The sequence below is a fragment of the Camelus ferus genome, chromosome 3 (genome assembly GCF_009834535.1).
Source record: "Camelus ferus isolate YT-003-E chromosome 3, BCGSAC_Cfer_1.0, whole genome shotgun sequence".
NCBI classification, from domain to species: domain Eukaryota; kingdom Metazoa; phylum Chordata; class Mammalia; order Artiodactyla; family Camelidae; genus Camelus; species Camelus ferus.
The window spans coordinates 97881477-97900596 of record NC_045698.1 but is presented as its reverse complement, the minus strand read 5'-3'; the positions used below and the strand labels follow the sequence as shown (position 1 = coordinate 97900596).

Below are 19120 nucleotides of genomic sequence, written 5' to 3'. Positions count from 1 at the left end.
TTCATAAACTACGCATGATACACCTACTCTCAGAAGCAAAAATCCATTTTTACCCATTAAGAACAACTCAAATACAATCTTGCAGGCTCTAAAATCCTCCAGGCTGACAAGGTATCCCATGGTACCAAAGGGACTCATTTCAAGGGCAAATGGAAAAGCTCAGAGGGAATCAAGAGACTACTAAAAAATAAGTCTAATCGAAATGTTTTTTCCCTAAGGAAAATGCAATTGAAAGGCACTAAAATCTCTCCTAGGCTATTCCCAATGGTCTTTAAGCAGATATGTCCCTGGGAAAAGGTTCTGATGCCTGGGACCCCAAAGAGGAGCTCTCCACATCACCACACACACCCAGCTACAACCTTTAGCGTGCATGTGCATCCCTGTGTGTGTGGGTGGGGGGATCCTACTCTCTTCTCCAGCTTCAGAAAGCCTCTAAAGTCTAAAAGGCTGAGGATAGGTAAGGGCATCCCTAGGAAGTGAGCCACCTTTTCCAATCAGGATCCCAGCCCACACATGCAACACACCATTTTGATCTAATGAGGAAAAAGCCACTGAGCCCCACAGTGGAAGGAAGGGAGGGAACAGCACTGGCTTCTCAAAACTGAAAGGGCTGCAGCCTTGACAGCACACAGTAGCAAGCTTCCTGGCTGGGAGCTGCTAAGGCTTTCCAGAAGAGCTGATAGGAAAGTCAGTATTCCCTGAGGAGGAAGCCACTCCCTCAGAGAGCCAAGGCAAGTCTGGAAGAGTAGAAAACCAGGCAGGCTGCAAATACTACCACTGTCTGCTTGCTGGTCGGTTCCAGTGGGTCTCTCAGCCCCCGCTGGACCAGCTCACGGGGCAGGAGCTGGGTCCGCGACATCCCTGGAGCCCCCAAGGCCCAACCGCTGCAGACACAGGTTCACTGGGTTCGGGGATTGAGCTTGCTACACCTGGCATAGACATTTCAGTGGCATGCATTCCCTTTCGCTTCTCTGTGGCTTGGGTTCCTCCCCTGAAACATGGAGACAAGAACAGCAACAACCTCTTGGGACTGTTATAAAGATTACATGATTAACTACTTGAAAAGCAGCACAGTGCCGGGCACCAAGGAAGCACATAATAGACTGGAAGTTGCTGTTATTCTATAAACAAATAAAGGGCGAGAAGGAAAAGAGACCTATACTGTAGAGCTTTACCCTGTACTGAGATTTTTTAAAAACAGAATAATTTAGATTGGGGTAGGGGGAATCCTAGCATGAAGTCAGCAGTATGAGATTGACACCTGAAATGGAGACTTCACTGAAAATTGATCACCACTCCGTAAGACTTGCACATAACTATGGGGCCAAGATGCAGCTGGAAGACACACAGGCGATGAATTTAAAACGAAGAAAAAAACCCAAAACACCCAATAACATTTTTATGTAGCATCTCATTAGCTGCAAATATACCTCCTGGACATAGATCAACAAACTAGTCAAATTTCAAAAAGGGGCATCATAAAAAATAAATATAGACCGAAAGATTTATACCAAGATGTTAACTACCGTTTCTAGATAGCAAAAGTATTATTTACTTTTTATAAAGAAGAGCTATTTCTGTAATTTAAAAAATTATTTTAAAAACGAGGCCATGTTTCTCTGTGTGAAAACCCACATACCCCTCCAGGGGCAGCAGCCTGTGGTACAGCAGAGCTGCACTAGGTCAGGGTGTGGAGAAAGCCCCTCTTCTGGTCCCTGACCATGCTGGACGTGGTCACCACACACGCTTCAATGTCTGCTGGGCTAAGCCCTCCTCCAGTGGCAGAGACACCAATCCTTGCCATCTTCATCATCAGCATTTTAGTTATAATCATCCTGTGTCACATCCCGCTTTTTAGAGCTTCTCAACTCTGGGGAGCCACAATATAAACAGAATATAGATTTTTCCGCTGTGGCGAACCACACTGACCACTGGGGAGCGGGTGCTAGGCGCCCCTGGGCACCGAGCCACACCAGCAGGGGGTGCGAGTGGAGCTGCCCGGCTCATGCCTGGCCTTGGAGCTGGCCTCCTGGCACTGCGATTGCCTCACTGCCATCTGGAAGGGTATATCCCAGGGAGAGACCCCTGCCACCCTAAGGGACCTCACACAGGGCAGTCCCAACATCACGGTCTTAGCTTCAATCCTAGAGACGGATCTGCTCCATCCCACCTGCACCTTCCAGTTTCCCTAGAGGCCTGTTATTTTTTTTTTTTTTTTTAATTTACTCCCTGGATGCCTTTTAGCCAAAGCAGCCTCCTTTTTCTTGCCCACCAAACCAGCTTCCTCATTGTTTATATCAACCTAACTTTAAAAAGCTTATGCAAGGGGGAGGGTATAGCTCAGTGGTAGAATGCATGCCTAGCATGCATGAAGTCCTGGGTTCAATCCCTAGTATCTCCATCAAAGATAAATAAAACCTAATTACCTCTCCCCCCAAAAAATTTTTTTTAAAAAGCTTATGCGAGATGTGAAGGGAAAGTGTATGTCAAGTTTCAAGACTGGGTAAAAGCAGCATTAGAGCAGAAACCCAGGCTACACCTGGAGGAAGGGGACTGAGGAGACAACGCAGCAACACGGTCCAGGAGCAGGATAGGCCTTTAAACACCCATCTCCTGGGCAACCCAGTCTGGCCAACTGAGCACACGCCCCTGGCCAGCTGAGTAAACTGGATCTGCCAAGAGCAGCTGCCCTTTCATAGTCCATTACTCCCGAGTGCGGCAGACCAAGGCTTTTGAAAAGGCAGAGGAGAGTGTTTTGCATAAAGAATTTGGCCAAAACAAATTTTGTCTCTATATCCAAGATGACAGAAAAATACAAAGCCGGCTTTAGGAGCTATGGTCCCCCACTGTCCTCATGACCAGACTGTCTTCCTGCAACGCCAGTGCCACGAGACCTAGTGCAGGAGCTTGGGAGACATCGTGGACGCGCTGGGCCTAGCTGAGCATATCTGCCAAGTTAAAGCCTGAAGTTACAAATACGGGGAACGAGAGTCAAGATTCGTGCCAAGAACTCAGTTCATGAACCGAAGGCCAATCTCATCTGCTTTCATGAAAAGAAAGGAAAAGCGCTGCAACTGAGTGTCCCAGAGAGGACACGTCTTACTGAGAGAGCTCGCCTTCTTCACTACTGCTAACAATGCATGTTGTTGCTAATTTTGAAGTATTTCAAGGATACTTCTAATGGAATGCAAAGGAGCATGAAAGTTGAGAATATAATTTGAAATCAGACAGACAAGGGTTCAATTCATGTCTCAGTGAGTTACTATTTGACTTTGGGCCAGTTTACTTCTCTCTCTGAATCTGTGTGCTCATCTTTAAAATAGGAAACCACTAGGAACCCTGTAAGGATTAAATAAGATTCTGTACACAAAGCTCTGAACAAGATCTAATTAGAAACAGCAACATTTACTTAGTGCTTGGCACTAAATTACAGAAGGCATTTAATGACTAGTGAATGAATGAGTGGTGATTCCAAGGGAAAAAGGAAGACGAAGTTATAAAAAACCTTTACTCATTCATAGGAGGCCCAAGGACACCTGGAAGTACGTCAGGCTCTGGGCCAGACACCTGGGGGACCATGGGCAAGACATTACAGCTTCTCTAAGACGCAGGTTCCATACGTGTAAGGTCTGGGATAATACCACTTGCCCGGAAGGACTTTTCCAAGAATTGAAGCCGTATCCATAAAGCTCTCAGCCCAGCAATGGGCACATCCCGAGGTACTCAGTGAATGGTAGGTGCTGAGGAGCGTGGGCTTTGGCGTTGGTGGGTGTGAGTCTCTCAGTTGCATCACCTCCCATCTGTGTGACCATGAACTAGTTTCAGGCTTTCTGTGCTTCGGTTGGTCCCTTCATCTGTATGACGAGGATAATAGAAGACCTGCCTCTTGTTCTTAGGACTAAATGAGTTAATGTATCAAAGTGCTTGACACATCATAACAACTTGGTAAGTACTCACTCTATTATTTAGCTACTGTTTATTAATTATTTAATAACAGTTAATATTAAATGTTCAAAAACTTGGGAGTTCAAACTCTTCTTGTTCTGCTGGTTTTCATCTAGGAATTGGTATCAAACACCCAGATTCTCCAGTTCCAGACTGCAGAGGAGCTCAGAAATAAAGCCTGCCTGTCCAGTCAGAGGGCAAGAGGGAGTTCTTTATAGTTCCAAGTTTCCGGAACCTTCTTCCTGGGCAGGCTGCCAGAAAAAGTCATGTATTTTTCAGCTTCTGATGAAGCTGATTAGGAAGGCCTTTTCCTCCACTGGGCTCAAAAGCAATTGCCAACTTATAGTTTCCATTATGAAGATGCTATAGCAGTGGTTCTCAAAGGAAGATGATCAGGGTCCCTAAGGGACATCTGGTAATGTCTGAGCAACATTTTTGGTTGTCATGACTGAGCAGATTCTCACTGGCCTTTAGTGAGTAGAGGCCAGGGATGCTGCTAAGTTGTCCTACAATGCACAGCCAGCAGTGCGCGCACGCACGCACGCACATTGTCCAGCCCAGTGTCAACAGTGCAGAGGTTGAGAAACCCTGCCCTACTGGAAAGTTGCTTATGACCAAGTAGTGGGGGCACAAAACAGAACACACAATGTGTGCATTGCACGTAAGCAAGAGCTGCCTAGGAAATAAGAACACAAAAATGATTGAGATGAGGGGGTATCTGGACTCAGAAGAATATTAAAAAAATGAGTGCTGTTACCAGGTCCACGGAGAAGAGAAGGAGTGAGGGCTAGCACACCCAGTGGAGGCAAAAATAACCTGAAGCTACATCTCTCAGTGCTGATAATTCACTTATCTGTGACTGTAGGTATCCTAACAGTGCTCCACGATGAATATTCTGCTCAGAGCCCCGACAGAAAAATGAATAAAGTGAGGAAGAGAAAAGTAGTGCAAACAGTCTGCAAACTCAAGGCCAGAGCTCAACAACTTGAAAAAGCTTATTCCAGAATCTCATCCTGTCCTCCCTCCTGCATAACTCTAAACTCCTTTTCATCTTTAATCACTCGGCAAGTAGTTACTGGGGAATCAAGCGGTTAGTCAAGGTCTCTGTTCTCAGGACACTCTCAGACAGTGGGGAAGACCTTAAATCTGTAACAAGAGCCTAAACTGTAAAATTACAAGCCCAGAGAGTACGATGAAGGACAGAAAGCTGACCCAGACCTGGGAGTGGAAGGTACCACTCACCGTCACCAATGTGACACATAAGCAAGACAGGAAGGATGAATGGGGTAATGGTACTGAGCCAAGAGAGGTGTGAAGAATTTTGCAAGCCATACAGAGGAAATACCATTTGCAAAAACCATGAGGGAGGAGAGACCTGGTAAGCCTGAGGAATTAGATTGGAATCTGGTGGCAGGGCTAGACCAGGCTGGGTCTCAAGGCCTTTGGGAGTGTTGGTCTTTATTCTAAGAGTAATAGAAAACCACCAAGGTGAGGGTAGGGGGAGTGCAAAAGAAATGTTTAAACCCTTAACTTGTGGAGTTCCTCCCTGGCATGCCCAAGGGTTAGGTAAGGAAACTGCTCCCACCAAACTGCTCCTCTTTATCCTCAGGTTCTAAATCAAAACCTAGCCGGTCACACAGAAACCCACGCCAGTAGCAAAGCCTCCAAACTGAAGCCAAGAGAACCCAGCAAAAAATGAGGAGCAGTTTCCCCTCTAAAGCAATAATTAGCAAGTTCTAAGCCTGATGGACCATGAAGGTCCCTGCCCTCCCTGGGCCAGGGAAAGGGGGCCCCCGAGAGTTGAGAGAAATGGCTGGTGTCAGACCTTGTGAAGAGCTACAAATCCCAGCAGGACCCCCAGAGGCAGCCAGCCTCCTCTGGTTGAGGGGCCAGGTTCAGGATGGATCAGACCACAGCCAGCTCTCTTACTTGCCCCTAGTTTCTGTGCTTTCATCTGCACAGGCCCCAGGATTCATTCATGTATTAGATCTTTCTGGAAGCCCTAACTACCAGCTACTGTGCTAGGTCTGGGAACCATATTGTCTCCATCTCATACCCCTCCCTTATTCATTTTCTTCCTCCTCCCTCTCAAGAGACCTCCCTCCTTGTGGCCACTGGATCTGTCTTTCTTTTCAGAGCACAGAGCCTGTGTGACCAGATCCTCTTGCTGGGTCAGAAACCACAAGTTTCTCAATTCTGACAGGCCTGGCTAAAGTCTTAAAGATGCTGGCCCAGGCCCCCTGTGAGACATTAGGGCACTTTTCCAAGGAATTCCACAAAAATGCCATTTGGGCATTAGAAGATTCAAATGAGTTTCCCAGGAAATACACAAAGAGATGAATGAGGAAGGATGAAACTTAAAAGAATTAACTGAACAAAGCCTAACTGAGGATAAAGATGTAAAGTGGTATTTAGCAAGAGAGCCAACTCTTGCCATTAACAAGGCAGAGACAAGCTAAACAAGGAGTCCAAGAAGGAAGACGCCAGACTGCAAGGCAGTAACGGAGCAGAGCCCGTGGGCGCCGGCCACCTCTGCCTGCCTGGGGCCGGGGGCAGCATCCTCACAGAGAGCAGCCTCTCGGCTCAGACAAGGGGCTAGAGCGCTTGCTCACCACGTTCTAGCTCTGACCTGGGGCCGACGCTCTTCGTTAATAATAGGCCCACCTCACAGAGCTGCCACGCCAATTCAGTGCTGAAGGATACACAGTGTTCAGCACCAGGTCTGACACCCAGCAAAACTCAGTGGCAGCTCCTTAGAGCCACTCCCAGGATTCTGCACAGGGGAGACGAGCAGGAAGAGGAACCCAATGTAGGGCCTAAAGGAGAACAAATGCCTCAAAGACACCTGTGCAGGCAGATGCCGGGGCAGGGGACCCTCAGCCAGCCAACAAATACTGGGAATTGAGTCATGGACGTGACATAACAAAAGCCCCTGCCTTTCAGGAGCTCACATGCAAGGAACACGTCAACAGCGCACTAGGAAGGGGAAAGAGATGGGCAGAGACGGGGGAGGGAGCGCCAGGCCGGGGTGCTGCGTTAAATGGGGCAGAGAGAAGAGAGGTGGCGGGAAGGCCTCTCTGACTAGGTGACAGCTGAGCGAGAACCAAGAGAGGATGCGAGCCCCTTAGATTCTAGAAGACAGGGAGGGGCAGAGGGAAAGGGAACAGACGGCAAACTCCAAGGCCCCGGGTGGGAGCAGAGTGACCCAGGGGGAAAGGGTGGCCAGGGAGCTAGAACAGGGCTGGGGGCAGCTGGCGTGTGGAGGGACTGGCTCTTAGTCTGAGTGACAAGGCAAGCTCTGCAGGGGTCTGGGAAGCAAACAGACAGCAGGGGGCAAGAGCAGGAGGACAGAGACCATTACGAGGCTGTGACTGCAGACCAGATGATTGTGGGGCTGTCAGGGTAGATCATGAATGACCCTCAGCAACTGGATTCTCCGCCTTCCCAAGGGCTTCCTGTCTTCACCACCCCATCCACCCACAAGCACTAATTCAGAAAACCCTTGTGGGCCAAGGGAGGGCACTAAGTCCCTCACACCATCAAGGTGCCATACACTGTACGAAGTACAGGGCTTTGTTTATTCTTCGCTGCAGTCCAATAATTCCGATTTTACAGAAAAGGAAACAGAAGCTCAGGGAACCAGAGAAACCCCACCTAGATTCCTAAGCCAATGTGGTTTTGGTGGCACCACACAGTGTCCTTGCTGGGACGTTCTGTCATCTGATGCCTGGCAAAGAAAGAAGGAACTGAGCTGAACTTCATCTACACTCGACAGGCTTCCCAGGGCAATGAAACTGCCTGCTCTGAGTCTCTGACAAAAAAAGCATAAAAGGCTCAAACAAGCCAAGCTGTAATTCCAGACCTCTAGCCAATCAGCCAGCAATGCCAGACCATTAAAGTCCTTCCTCTTCTGTCCCCTCATTGAGTGATGAGAACTGTGTCAGACACCAAGGGAGCGAGCAGGGGCATCCTGCATCCTGTCAGGTCGCACTCGGCCTGTGCACTGCAGGGAAGCCCGCTTGCCACATCCTGCTGGTAGGCCAGCGACCCAGCAGGGCCCCCCTGGAACAGGCACTCCCCTCAACTGAGGACTCGAACACTTCTGATGACCTGAGGCACCTGACTGGGATACAGTTTAATTCTGGTGACAGAATTACACCTCTTCTTTCGTGACTTTCTAACCAGTTCACAAAACTTTCCTTAAAAAGGCAGATGGCCTATTTTCTGATATAAGACTGGAGATAATGTTGTGTTTAATTTTCACTTTACACAGTTCCGTTACTATGGCACGTGCACAAGAACCTAGACAGAGCTTTGAGATTTAGAGTGCTTCACTGAGCAGGAGCTCGCCCGTCGCCACCACAGGGACTCGTGGTAGTTTCCGGAGATCCCCCCAATGCAGACGGCACCCTGCACAGTGCCTCTGCCACCTGCCCATCAAGAGTAAGTCGATTTCCCCTCCCGTAAGTCTGTGCTAGACAGACCCGTGGCTGCTCTGACCGACAGAGTGTGGTGGGGGTGATGTTCTGAGACTTCTGAGCCTGGGCAATAGAAAAGCTGGGCAGGTCATTATACTGTAGTTACATAAGGTTTGGAGAAATCTGGGTGAAAAGTCTACAGAATCATTTGTACTATTTCTGCAAAAGCTTTTGTAAGTCTGAAATTTTTTCAAAATTAGAAGTTAAGTAAAAAGTTTTTTGTTTTTCCTTTTTTTGAAGGAAGGCCTGGCAGCTTCCACTTTTGCACTCTAACATGGAATGAGCCCAGACCTCCTAAGGGCCAGGCTGTCAGGATACACAAATCAGCCACATGGGGAGGCCACATGGAGGGAGGGTGGGAGACATGCCAGACGGGTCATTTTTTTTGAAAGAACAATTTGTTATCATAAACCAAAAGTACAAGATTTCACTGAAAATGAAATAGTTGACAGGATACGACTGAACTTAAATTAAACCTTCAAGGGAGTAAGAGGGTCAAACTAAGCCAGTAAGAGCAGAAAAGCCCAAGCCTGGATTATACACACATAAGGATAATAGTTTCTCAGCCTGACCACCCCCGCACCCCTGGCTGTCACGCTCCCATCCCTCTCTCCCTTCCAAAGCATTTGCCCAACCAAATAGCTTCCCCCTCTATTACAGGTGTAAGCCAACCCAGTAGTACCCCTTCAGACAGCTATAAAGATAAAAGCCAAGGAGGAAACTTTGTAAATCTCATTCAAGGGTAGACAGTAAACACTGGTTATCATCTATGTCCCAGTCCCAGGGAACAAAGCCCAATTTCTCTTGCCAAGCCTTGTCTAAATTGTAGACTAACTCCAGGATTTGAGGTGGTTTGCAACATAGCAATAGATAACCAAAATATATGTCTAACTTTCCCCTGTGGCCAAAAGCCTTAAATTCTGGTTTGGCAAGACCTGGCTATCCAAGTGGGTCTTTGAACCTAACCCCCGGGCTGCCACATGCTCCTGGCCTAAGGGCTTTCATTTCCTGAGTTCCTTTGTATGTGGTATCCCTGTTTTTATCCAGTATGATTTATCTTCCCACATATCTAAGAATATTAGAGGAGTCTTCCCTTTTTGTAGTAGAGTTTTTGCTCCTTGCATTGCCTCTACTCCCTCAGTGTCCCTTTTCTGTCTGTTTTGGTCACCAGGAGTCATTTGGAGGCTTTACTCTGGTCTCTGGTGATCCTCTGCTGTTGGTTACTATCTAAGGCTGAGATTTTGTCACCTGTCGCCTTAAGAGTCTTGACGAACATAAAGGGTAAAAGCCTAAATGAAGACATTAAGCGCAAGGTTGACTGAAGTCAGACAGACGTTAGTCAGACATCTAGGCCAACTAGAGGGAACATGAAAAATGAATTTGAAGAGAGGAGGTGCTTTGAAGAAGTCTATATGGGGTGCAGGTGACGCACATGGGAGTGGTACGTTGCAGTGGAGGTGTGGGATATGCGTGGGATATGTGAGGGAAAGCTTCATGGAGGAGGCAACATTCTGTTCGATCTCCAGACATGTGCAGGGTGGGGCAGAGTGGGAATGAGGGTGAGGAATGAGGGGAGCAGCCTGGCAGGTTAGAGGCCTTACCGATGTGTATGGACCACTTAGATGATGACATCCTTGACTTCAGGCCAAGGGAGTTACCAGAGGGGATATCTGGTGGTCTTAGAAGGGGTGGGTGTATTCTATATATGGAAGGGATGTGAACTGTTAAAAGCAAAGACTGGAGCCGGGGGGGGGGGGGGGGGGGGGGGGGGGAGGACACTGTCTGCCAAGACGGTCACCAGTTACTCTCGCTCTGTGCTCACACACTGTTCCTCCCAGTGTGATGGAGTTTATTGTATACAAATGTTTATAATGGCCATTATTTGTTATTCGTAACAGCCCAAAGGGAGAAACCCAAATGTCCATCAACTAATGAATGGATGAATAAAATATGCTGTATCCATACAATAAAATATTATTTGGCAACACAATGGAATGGAGTACTGAAACCTCACAACCTGATGAACCTTGAGAACACTGTACTAAGTGAAAGCAGTCAGTCATAAAGGGCCACATATCATATGCTCTCATTTATAAAAAATGCTCAGCACAGGCAAACCTACAGAGACAGAAAGTAGACTGATGGAGGAGCAGAATTAAGCAAATGGGGAGAATTAATTGCCAAAGGGTTTCTTTTCGGGGTGATGAAAACGTTCTGGAACTAGACAGTGGGGATGGTCACACAACTCTGTGAATATACTCAAAGCCACTGGATTGTACACGTTAGATGGGTGAATTGTAAGGTATGTGGATTATATCTCAATGAAGCCATTACCAAAAAGTGGGAGTCGGGGGAGATGGCATCTCCGTCCCCTTGTGCCTTGCTCTGAGCAAGAGACTATGGCGTAAGCGATGCGGTGCCAGTTCCCAGCCTCACTGTTGAAAGCAGGGCAGATTCTCTCCCTCTCTCCCACCCTCTTGGAAGCTAACTGCTGTGGAAAGCAGCTCAGGCTGGAGGAGAGACTACAGGGAAAGAGAGGCCTCATGGAGGCAAACCCAAGCCCTATCATGTGAGTGAGGCCATCCTGGACATTTCTGCTCCAGCCAAGCTGACAGCTGATTTAAGCCACCCAAGTGACCCCAGGAGAGATCTCATAAAGCCAACTCACGGAATCAGGAGAAATAATAAATCATTGTTGTTTTAAGCCACTGAGTTCTGCGGTGACACGTTATACAATAGATAACCGAAGCATAACCTCTGAGCTGCAGATTCCACCTGGGTATAACACGGGACTAGCTACGGGGTCGCTGTGAAGATTATGTGAAGCGTGTTCACTTCGGCAGCACATACACTAAGATTACGTGAAGTGAACACCAGGCATCACGCTCAAGAAACACTAGCCGTTACAGTTATTACTATTATTATTAAAAATCACCGCAGGAGACCCTTGACATTCTGCAGGTGTGCTCCTGGAAGCCTCATTCCCACAAGCACCTGCTGCTTCCAATCACATGGTTTCCAAAAAGCTGGTTTCCTGAGAAAAATGAAGGCTTAAAAAAATACAATTTCTGAAAAATGAAATTTGAACTATAAACAGACTACCAAAGAAGGTTCTGCTTAATCCTGTCCATTCAACACAACTTTATTAAATCCTTCCTAACGACCAGACACCAATTAAAAATAGCAAAGAAGACCCTCTCTAGGTAGCTGTCAACAGAAAAGACTACACACTTGAACTTCAGCTGAGAGATGGTATCTGCAGTAGTAGATACATCTAAAATCATCCTGCTAGTGGAAAATCCCTTAAATTTCAGTAGAGAGCTCAATGCACAGAATACAGGCCCCAAGAAGGATTCTGACTGGGGATCCCAGAAGCAATACAGAGAAAGAAATGAAATGGGTCCCTAAAGGGTGCATCCCTTTGTGAGGGGGTCAGAGGGCCCCATTCACAGAACCTGGACCCCAGGTCGAGAGAAGAACTTGACCACCTGGCATCACCTGCCACGTCTGGTGCAGAACGGGTCTGGGCAATTAATGATGCACAAGCTGATGACAGACAGAAATCCTGTAGAAAAGGACGTTTAACAGCTTTCAACTGCATTTATGAAATCATGATAAATTGATAACACTGAACTAAAAGGCAAAGCCTTTTAATCCTGAGAAGAATTAAGATACTATTTGTTCCTCCAAAAATGCTGACATACTTAAATTACACTAAAGTAAGAAAGAGTGCCAAACCCATGAGTATTTTCTGCATGAGGGGACAAGGTCCACCAAGTGCAGGAAGCACTTATTCTAGACAAGCTCTATAAAGTTCCAGATCCATCGAATGCTAGTTACAGCCACTATAAGCAATACAGGCCCGGAAATGGCCTATGCACCGGAGGCCAGGAGGGCCACAGGTGAAAGGCACAACCCTGGCAAGCACTGGGCTGAGTCTACCGGATAATCCAAATGCTGGGCTGACTTTTTTTTTATTGACATATAACATATACTAAAGCACACAAACAGTGAGTGTACAGCCTGAAGAATGTCTATATCCAGATTAAAATAAAAGAATACTCCTAATACCCCAAAAGGTGCCCTGTGCCCTTCCCAGTCAGTAACAAACCCCACCTGTGCCCCCCCCCCCCCAACAGCCAGGAGTAACCACTACTTTGATCTCCATCACCATAGATTAGTTTGGCTTGGTGTTCAATTTCACAAAAATGGAATCATACGTTATGTGGTCTTTTCGGTCTGCCTTCTTTCATTCGCCACAGGGTTACCTTGTTTTGAAACAGAAAACCCAGAAACTGAGATTTTTCAGGATATCCCCCCATGATGTCACAGACCTGGGGTGCCAGCTACTCTGGTTATACTGGCTGTACTTCCTGACCTCCTCCAAGCATGTGTTCAAACAACTTAAAACAGAATCTTGGATTGTCAAAGGCTTCCTTCAAGATAAACTAAATCTTTTAAAGGTATTCAAATCTATTCAGTCTCAATCTTAACGCAGCCTCTGACTCGATGCTATTAAAGTATAATCTTTCCCATAATGAATACAAAATTCCTTAAATATATTTTTCTTCCTTGGCATTCACCCATTCTAAAGAACCCTCAAATCCTGCAATAAAATGAACTGTCAATTCTGTTACTACTTTTGATTAGTAAGAGGTTGAACTACAGGAAAATGTCTGAGGCAGCCTAAGGCCCTATATGTAGATCAATGTGGATCAGACAAGACAGGAGAGGGGCAACAGTACAGCAGTAAGATACAGGCACAGATTCTCCAAACTATCAGGATTCAAATCTGGGATTTGCCCACTTCCAGTCAGGTGGCAAATCATTACTTGGGCAAGTCATTACTCCAAACTGTGCCTCAATTACCTCACTGTAAAATGGGAAAACCTCATAGGATTGTTGCAAGGATTAAATGTGAATGTACATAAAGCTGTTAGGAGAGCACTTGGCGCATAATAAACACTGAGTAAAGATAAGCAACTTTCAAAAGCTGGAAGCTCTGTACGAGAGCAACTATTCTGCAAACCAACAGGTTATAAAACAGTCCTAAGAGTCACCAGGACATCTAGCACAGTGCTTCTCAAGACATTTCCTCCCTAACCCTTCACAGACTGACTGATATTTTTTGTAAAATGCAAGATCACATGCTGGAATATCACAGCAATGTCAAATTGCTCTAAAAGTGTTTAAATGTTTACTCCCACTTTCTGTGTTTATCTCATCGAAGCCTGATACCTGGACTGGCACTTATCTGCCGAGGCAACTTTGAGTAGCACTGTTCTAGCACACAAGAGGGACTCATAAGCCTGCTGATAACTCAGCTAGCAGGTTAAACATAATTAAGAAAACATATTAGTAAAGAAAACCAACCCCAACAGCAAGGGCAAGAGGATGACTTGAGGGTCGTCAAGCTGGGAGAGAAAATATCCCAACAGGCTGAACCTGGGAAAAAAAAAAAACTGGCTGCCAAAGCAAGAATCCAACTGGTACCCCCACCCACCTTCTGCTGCTCAAGGAGATGCTCTCACAAAACATGTCGGCCAGGAAGTCATCAGCCCCAGAGGGGACAAGAAATATGAAGGAAGGAGGCAGAACTGACTCAGCCCTCCTGAGAAAGAAGTCCTTCTCAGGAGTTAGAAGCCACCCTAAGCAGTCACCAAGCTGTGGGCATGTCAACCACGGCACACAAAGGCCAGAGTTTCTTCTCTGCCAAAGAAAACGTGCAAACGTTTCCTTTGGTGAGGTGGGACTGCATTCATGCATACCCGCGTATGCACACACAGTCGTCCCTCAGTATCCGCAGAGGACTGGCTTCACTAGTCCCCATGTGACATCAAAATCTGCGGATGCTCGAGTCCCTTATATATAAATACCTTACATGAAAGGTATTTGCATATAACCCACGCACATCCTCCTGTATACTTTAAATCATCTCTAGATTACTTATAATACCAAACACAATGTAAATATTATTTAAATAGTTGTAAATACAATGTGCACATTATGTAAGTTGTTTCTGGAATGCAACAAATTTGAGTTTTGCTTTTTGGAACTTTCTTGAATGGTTTTTTCCCCCATATATTTTCAATCCGGTGGTTGGTTGAATCTGAGGATACAGAATCCACGGATACGGAGGGCCAACTGTACACACACTCCATACACAGTACCTGTGGTCTTAGGAGGCTCCTGAGGTCCGCCCTGCCAGCCGTACTGTGGGTATCCTTGGTTGGGGTATCCCTGAGGAGGTGGGTAGGGTCCACCCACAGGTCCTGGAGGGTAGGCCGCAGGCCCCATCGGTTGTTGTGGATAAGGTGGGTACGGGGCCGACGGGCCGGGGCCCGGATACGGTGGAGGGTTCCCTTGGTTCATCAGGGACCTGCAGGCTGCAATGACAATAAAAATTATTTGCATTTAATCTGTGGAAATCATTAGGGAAAAAATTTCAATCAAGAGATCATTTACAAATTGCCTTAAAGATATCTTAAACCTCTTGCAAACCTTGAACTCTGTCCATTTGGTTTCCTTCTCACCATTGCAAATGGCAAATATCTTATGTATCTGATTATTTGCCTTTTGTCTGCCTCCCCCTCACCCCCAGACTATAGGCTGTGACAGCAGGAATCAAGACAGGTTTGGGTCATCACCATGACCCTGAAGCTTAGCATAGTGCCTGGCACAAGGCAGGCCCCTCAGTAAATGTGCTTAATGGAGAACAGGATATTATTGTGTTTTTTAATTTTCTAAAATGTCCATAAATGTGATTGGGTAGCTCTAAGAAGAAGGCGGAAAGTCGAAAAGCAATATGAATCAGATCAGCGGAAGCTGGCCCAGTGCCAGAAATCCTCCAATAAACAGGGCTGGGCCACACTGAAATCTTCTAACAAGCAGCGCCACCAGCAGTAAGCGACCAGGGATGTAAGCGTTGCCCCCGCCCTGGGCACTGGGCGACCTGGTTGCTCTTCCCAGACCCACAGCTCCCAGCAACTGAGTGGTGTGCTTGGTTGTCAATGCAGAGGATGCCAAGGGTCTCCTCAGACCATCCGGGCTCCCAGGACTCTGGAGGGCTCACCCCACTTTGTTTTATAGGTTCCTGTCCTGGATGGTTTTGCTTCTGTGAGGGGAGCCATTTCTTCCCATCCCTTGAACCTTTAAACCATTCTCCTGATTGGGCCTCAAGTCTGGAGGGCCAGCATCTCCTTCCCATCATTTCTGTAGCAGCTGCAGGGCCCGACACAATGACTTTCAGATTAAAAGCATTACCAGGGAATGCAAAGTACACAAACTCTGGATGAACATGATATCTGTCATCTTGCTGCCGTGTACTGTTACCCATCTCCTGTACTGATATTTAACTTTTTACCTATTTGAGTAAGTTAACAGAGGAAAGAATCTCATACTCAAAATTTAATTTCACCATTTGTTCTTTTCTATAACATGCAATCAGTAAATTCATAAGTGACTCTATATGAAAAACAGAATAGCCATAAAGTTCCCTAGAAAATCTGGATTAAAATCATGGACTTTGTTGGCTGCCCACACAACCACCACATCCCACTTCATTACCGTCAGATTCCCCGTTAAACAGCCATTCCTTCTTCCTGTAGTTCATGTACTTCAGGGGAAGCTCATACCGTACCAGCTCCAGGAGGAGCCCAGTCTAACCTAAGCTAACCAGGTCACCCTTTCCTCTTTTTCACAAGATTGGTTCAAGGAATCCAGGACAAAGCCAGTCACAAATGGCATCCCTTGGCCGCTGCCATTGGTTCTGAAGTGGTTTGGTCAGTTAAAAGCTTGGGGCTCTCCTAACACACTCCCAACCTTCCTCTTCCCTTAACACAGGCACACACATACTCTGGCAAGGACATGGCCTCCAAAATTGCTGACAGCCTGTCTGCAGCCCTGAGGGGATCACTAGCCTTAAGATGAAGCAGGCACTTCAGAAAGGCAGAGCAAAAAGAAGGAAAGAAATGGAATTCCAGATGACTTCATAAATCAGACTGAAACCCAACCTAACCTAAGCTACCTCTGTAGAATTTCCAGTCCTAGGAACCAAGAGTAAGGTAATCTAACGAACCCCTGTGAGTGACATTCAAGCAAGCATACGTTTATGCAGGGCTGACTGTGCCTGGCTCTGTGCTAAGTAGTGGGGCATCGAGATGGATATGGCTCACATCCTCCCCTTGGGTTAAAAAGACAAACATACAGATAGCGTTTTTAGGAAAGGTGGTAAACAGACTGCTGGGTAGGGGCTTACACCCAGTCAGAGGAGGTGGGAGTGAACAGAGTGCCACCTGAAGGAGGTGATTGTAAATTGAAACTTTGTAACATGGAATCAGAATGGCTGGAAGTTCTCTATTTTGACCTCTGCATCCCACCCTCTACCCTCCTTTTTCTAGGGGCATGGCAGGGATTCAGGAAAGAACTAGAGTCTTTCCCGTCTCTGCTCTTTGGTCTGTGCCAACATGGCATCAGACTCTGACCTGGGAACGGCCTTTCCCTTTCCCCTCAAGCAAAGGCTCCCAGTGACTAACACCGCAGTCATCACGGGAATCTGGCCAGACATAACCGCTGACGACTTCTGCATTTCCTCTCTCCTACCTGGAAGGCTGTAGTAAACCCAGTGATCCCTGGTTAACACAGAAATCATTAACCCCCCTATGGCTAATCCATTATTTATTTTTTAAGTCACAGAAGTAGAACCCAGCCATCCTAGCTACTCTTTCCTGAAGTTCAGTGTGTGAGTGCAGCGGCAGGAGGCAGGGGTCCTCTGGACTGACCTAATTCTACCCAAACTGTAGTTTAACTTCTTTAGTCCAACAAGACCCTGTAATAATGATTGTTCTCATGCTAACAAAGCCTGGACCTGTATTTTTCTGAAGACAATACTCTTCTAAAAACAACAGGCAGTGAGAAGGAAAAAACGAACAAAGTATTTAGAACTATTACAACCTCACACCTCAAAGATTCAGGACTTTTCTTCACCCATCTATGTGTGTCTGTTCCTCATCAGTCCTAGGACCTTCAAAAGTCTCCCAAGTGTATGTGTCCTCCCCATTTCTCCTTCAACCATGTTTCCCCCTCATTTTAGTATGCACCTTTCTCCCTCTGCCTGAAGAATCGCTTAACGCCTAGGGGAGAAAACCCCACCTGCTAACCAGAGGCACTTATAAAGAGCATAAACCATACAGATGCTCCAGGTACCATGCCCTGCCCTGCCCCCCTCAACACCCACCCACTCTGTCCCTGTGTTCCCAAAACACAGTTATCTTAGAGGGATAAAATCTGGATCTATTTTCAGTTTCTTCTAAACAGGAGAAAAAAAAAATCCCAGTAAGAGAACAGCAAAGTCACAGAACCAGCATGTGTCAAGATCAAAGATTCTCGAGCTGACATTTGAAGAGCAGGAGTTCACCTAGAGGGATGCAACTGTTCCCAAGCATGTACAGAAGCAAATCCATTCCTAACATTGACACAGTCTAGTACAAACCGCATAACATAACCAAAACACAAATGAGCTTTAAATTTAAGGTATGCTACTGAGCTTTATAACATGAACATTTTTCCTTATAAACTTGATCGGGTGAAATGTAAGCCTTCTACAGTGGAGTGTGTTACACTGGAGTGTGTTTCCAACGCAAACAGTGGAAACAGGAGCGTTAAAGACAAATCAGAGCTCTAAAAGAGACAGCTCAAACCAAGTAGCAGCCAAGATCCATTAAGCCTGAATTGAACACTCTTATCCAACGATCCCATTCAAGACGTGCTCAGAATCACAGGATTTGCAGTCATTCAACCACACAACGAGAAGAGCAGAAACTGTTCTTTCCGAAAGTGCTCCACAGAGATAAGATCATAATAAAAGACCTCATCAAAGTAGAGATGAAGGAAAGAACATTATTTTTCAAAGCTGTTATTATCTTTTAAATGACAAGATACCTGGTAGCCTGGCACTGATCCAGCAGGCAGTACACTGGAGAATTTTCCTCCAGAAAAACTGAGCAGCCCCAAGGGGAAAAAATTACTGATACTAATACTCGAGGAGACGCCAAAGAAACTGACCCAGTCACCCCACAGTAAAGCGCAGGCACACAGAACTTCTAATCGACATTTTATTGCCTTAAAAATAAATGAATGGACAAGGACTATCAAGACATATGAGTAAAGCCTGAAACATAAGAGAGCAAAACAAAATAGGAAAAAATAAAAAACCCAACCTAAATATCCAAAAAAAGAAAAGAATTAAATAAATTATGGTACATTAATATAATAGTTCTTTTGCAGCTGTCTTTAATTTGTTTTTGAAGTACGATATAATATTTTAAGTATAAGAAAAATATAAAAGCTGTATATGTGGCATGATCCCAATTTCCTTTAAAATAAATATTGAAAAATGGATCACTGTAACAGAATGAAGGAGTTCTACAACAGACCCACACAGTGGTCACCTGATTTAACAGAAAGGCAGCACTGCGACTCAGAAAGTAAAAAATTAGTCTTTCTAATAAATAGAGCTGGCTATTCTTGTGGGAGAAAAAAAAAAAGAACTTAGATCTCCATCCTTACAAAGAATAATTCACACTATATCATGGATTTGCATACAAAAGGTAAAACAATCATGCTTTTAGAACAAAGTATATAATATATTCATGACTTCGGCAGTATTTACCTTATGATCCAGCAATTATACTCTCAGA

General features: G+C 45.9%; 1 protein-coding gene across 5 annotated transcripts in view; it reads right to left on the bottom strand.

Annotated features, from left to right (window-relative positions):
* Positions 1-19120, bottom strand: part of CYSTM1 (cysteine rich transmembrane module containing 1) — a 68368-nt gene that overhangs the window by 18167 nt on the left and 31081 nt on the right. For 3 of the 5 annotated variants that reach the window (XR_004318745.1, XM_032476879.1, XM_006172904.3), the window contains one exon: positions 14594-14809. Coding sequence is in view for 4 of the 5 variants with exons in the window: in XM_032476879.1 (XP_032332770.1) it covers positions 14594-14809 (216 nt within the window). In the remaining variant the exon portion in view is untranslated. Of the gene's footprint in view, positions 1-13694; positions 13869-14593; positions 14810-19120 lie in introns of those variants that run through there. The other 2 variants (XM_032476878.1, XM_032476880.1) reach the window with 2 other exon arrangements.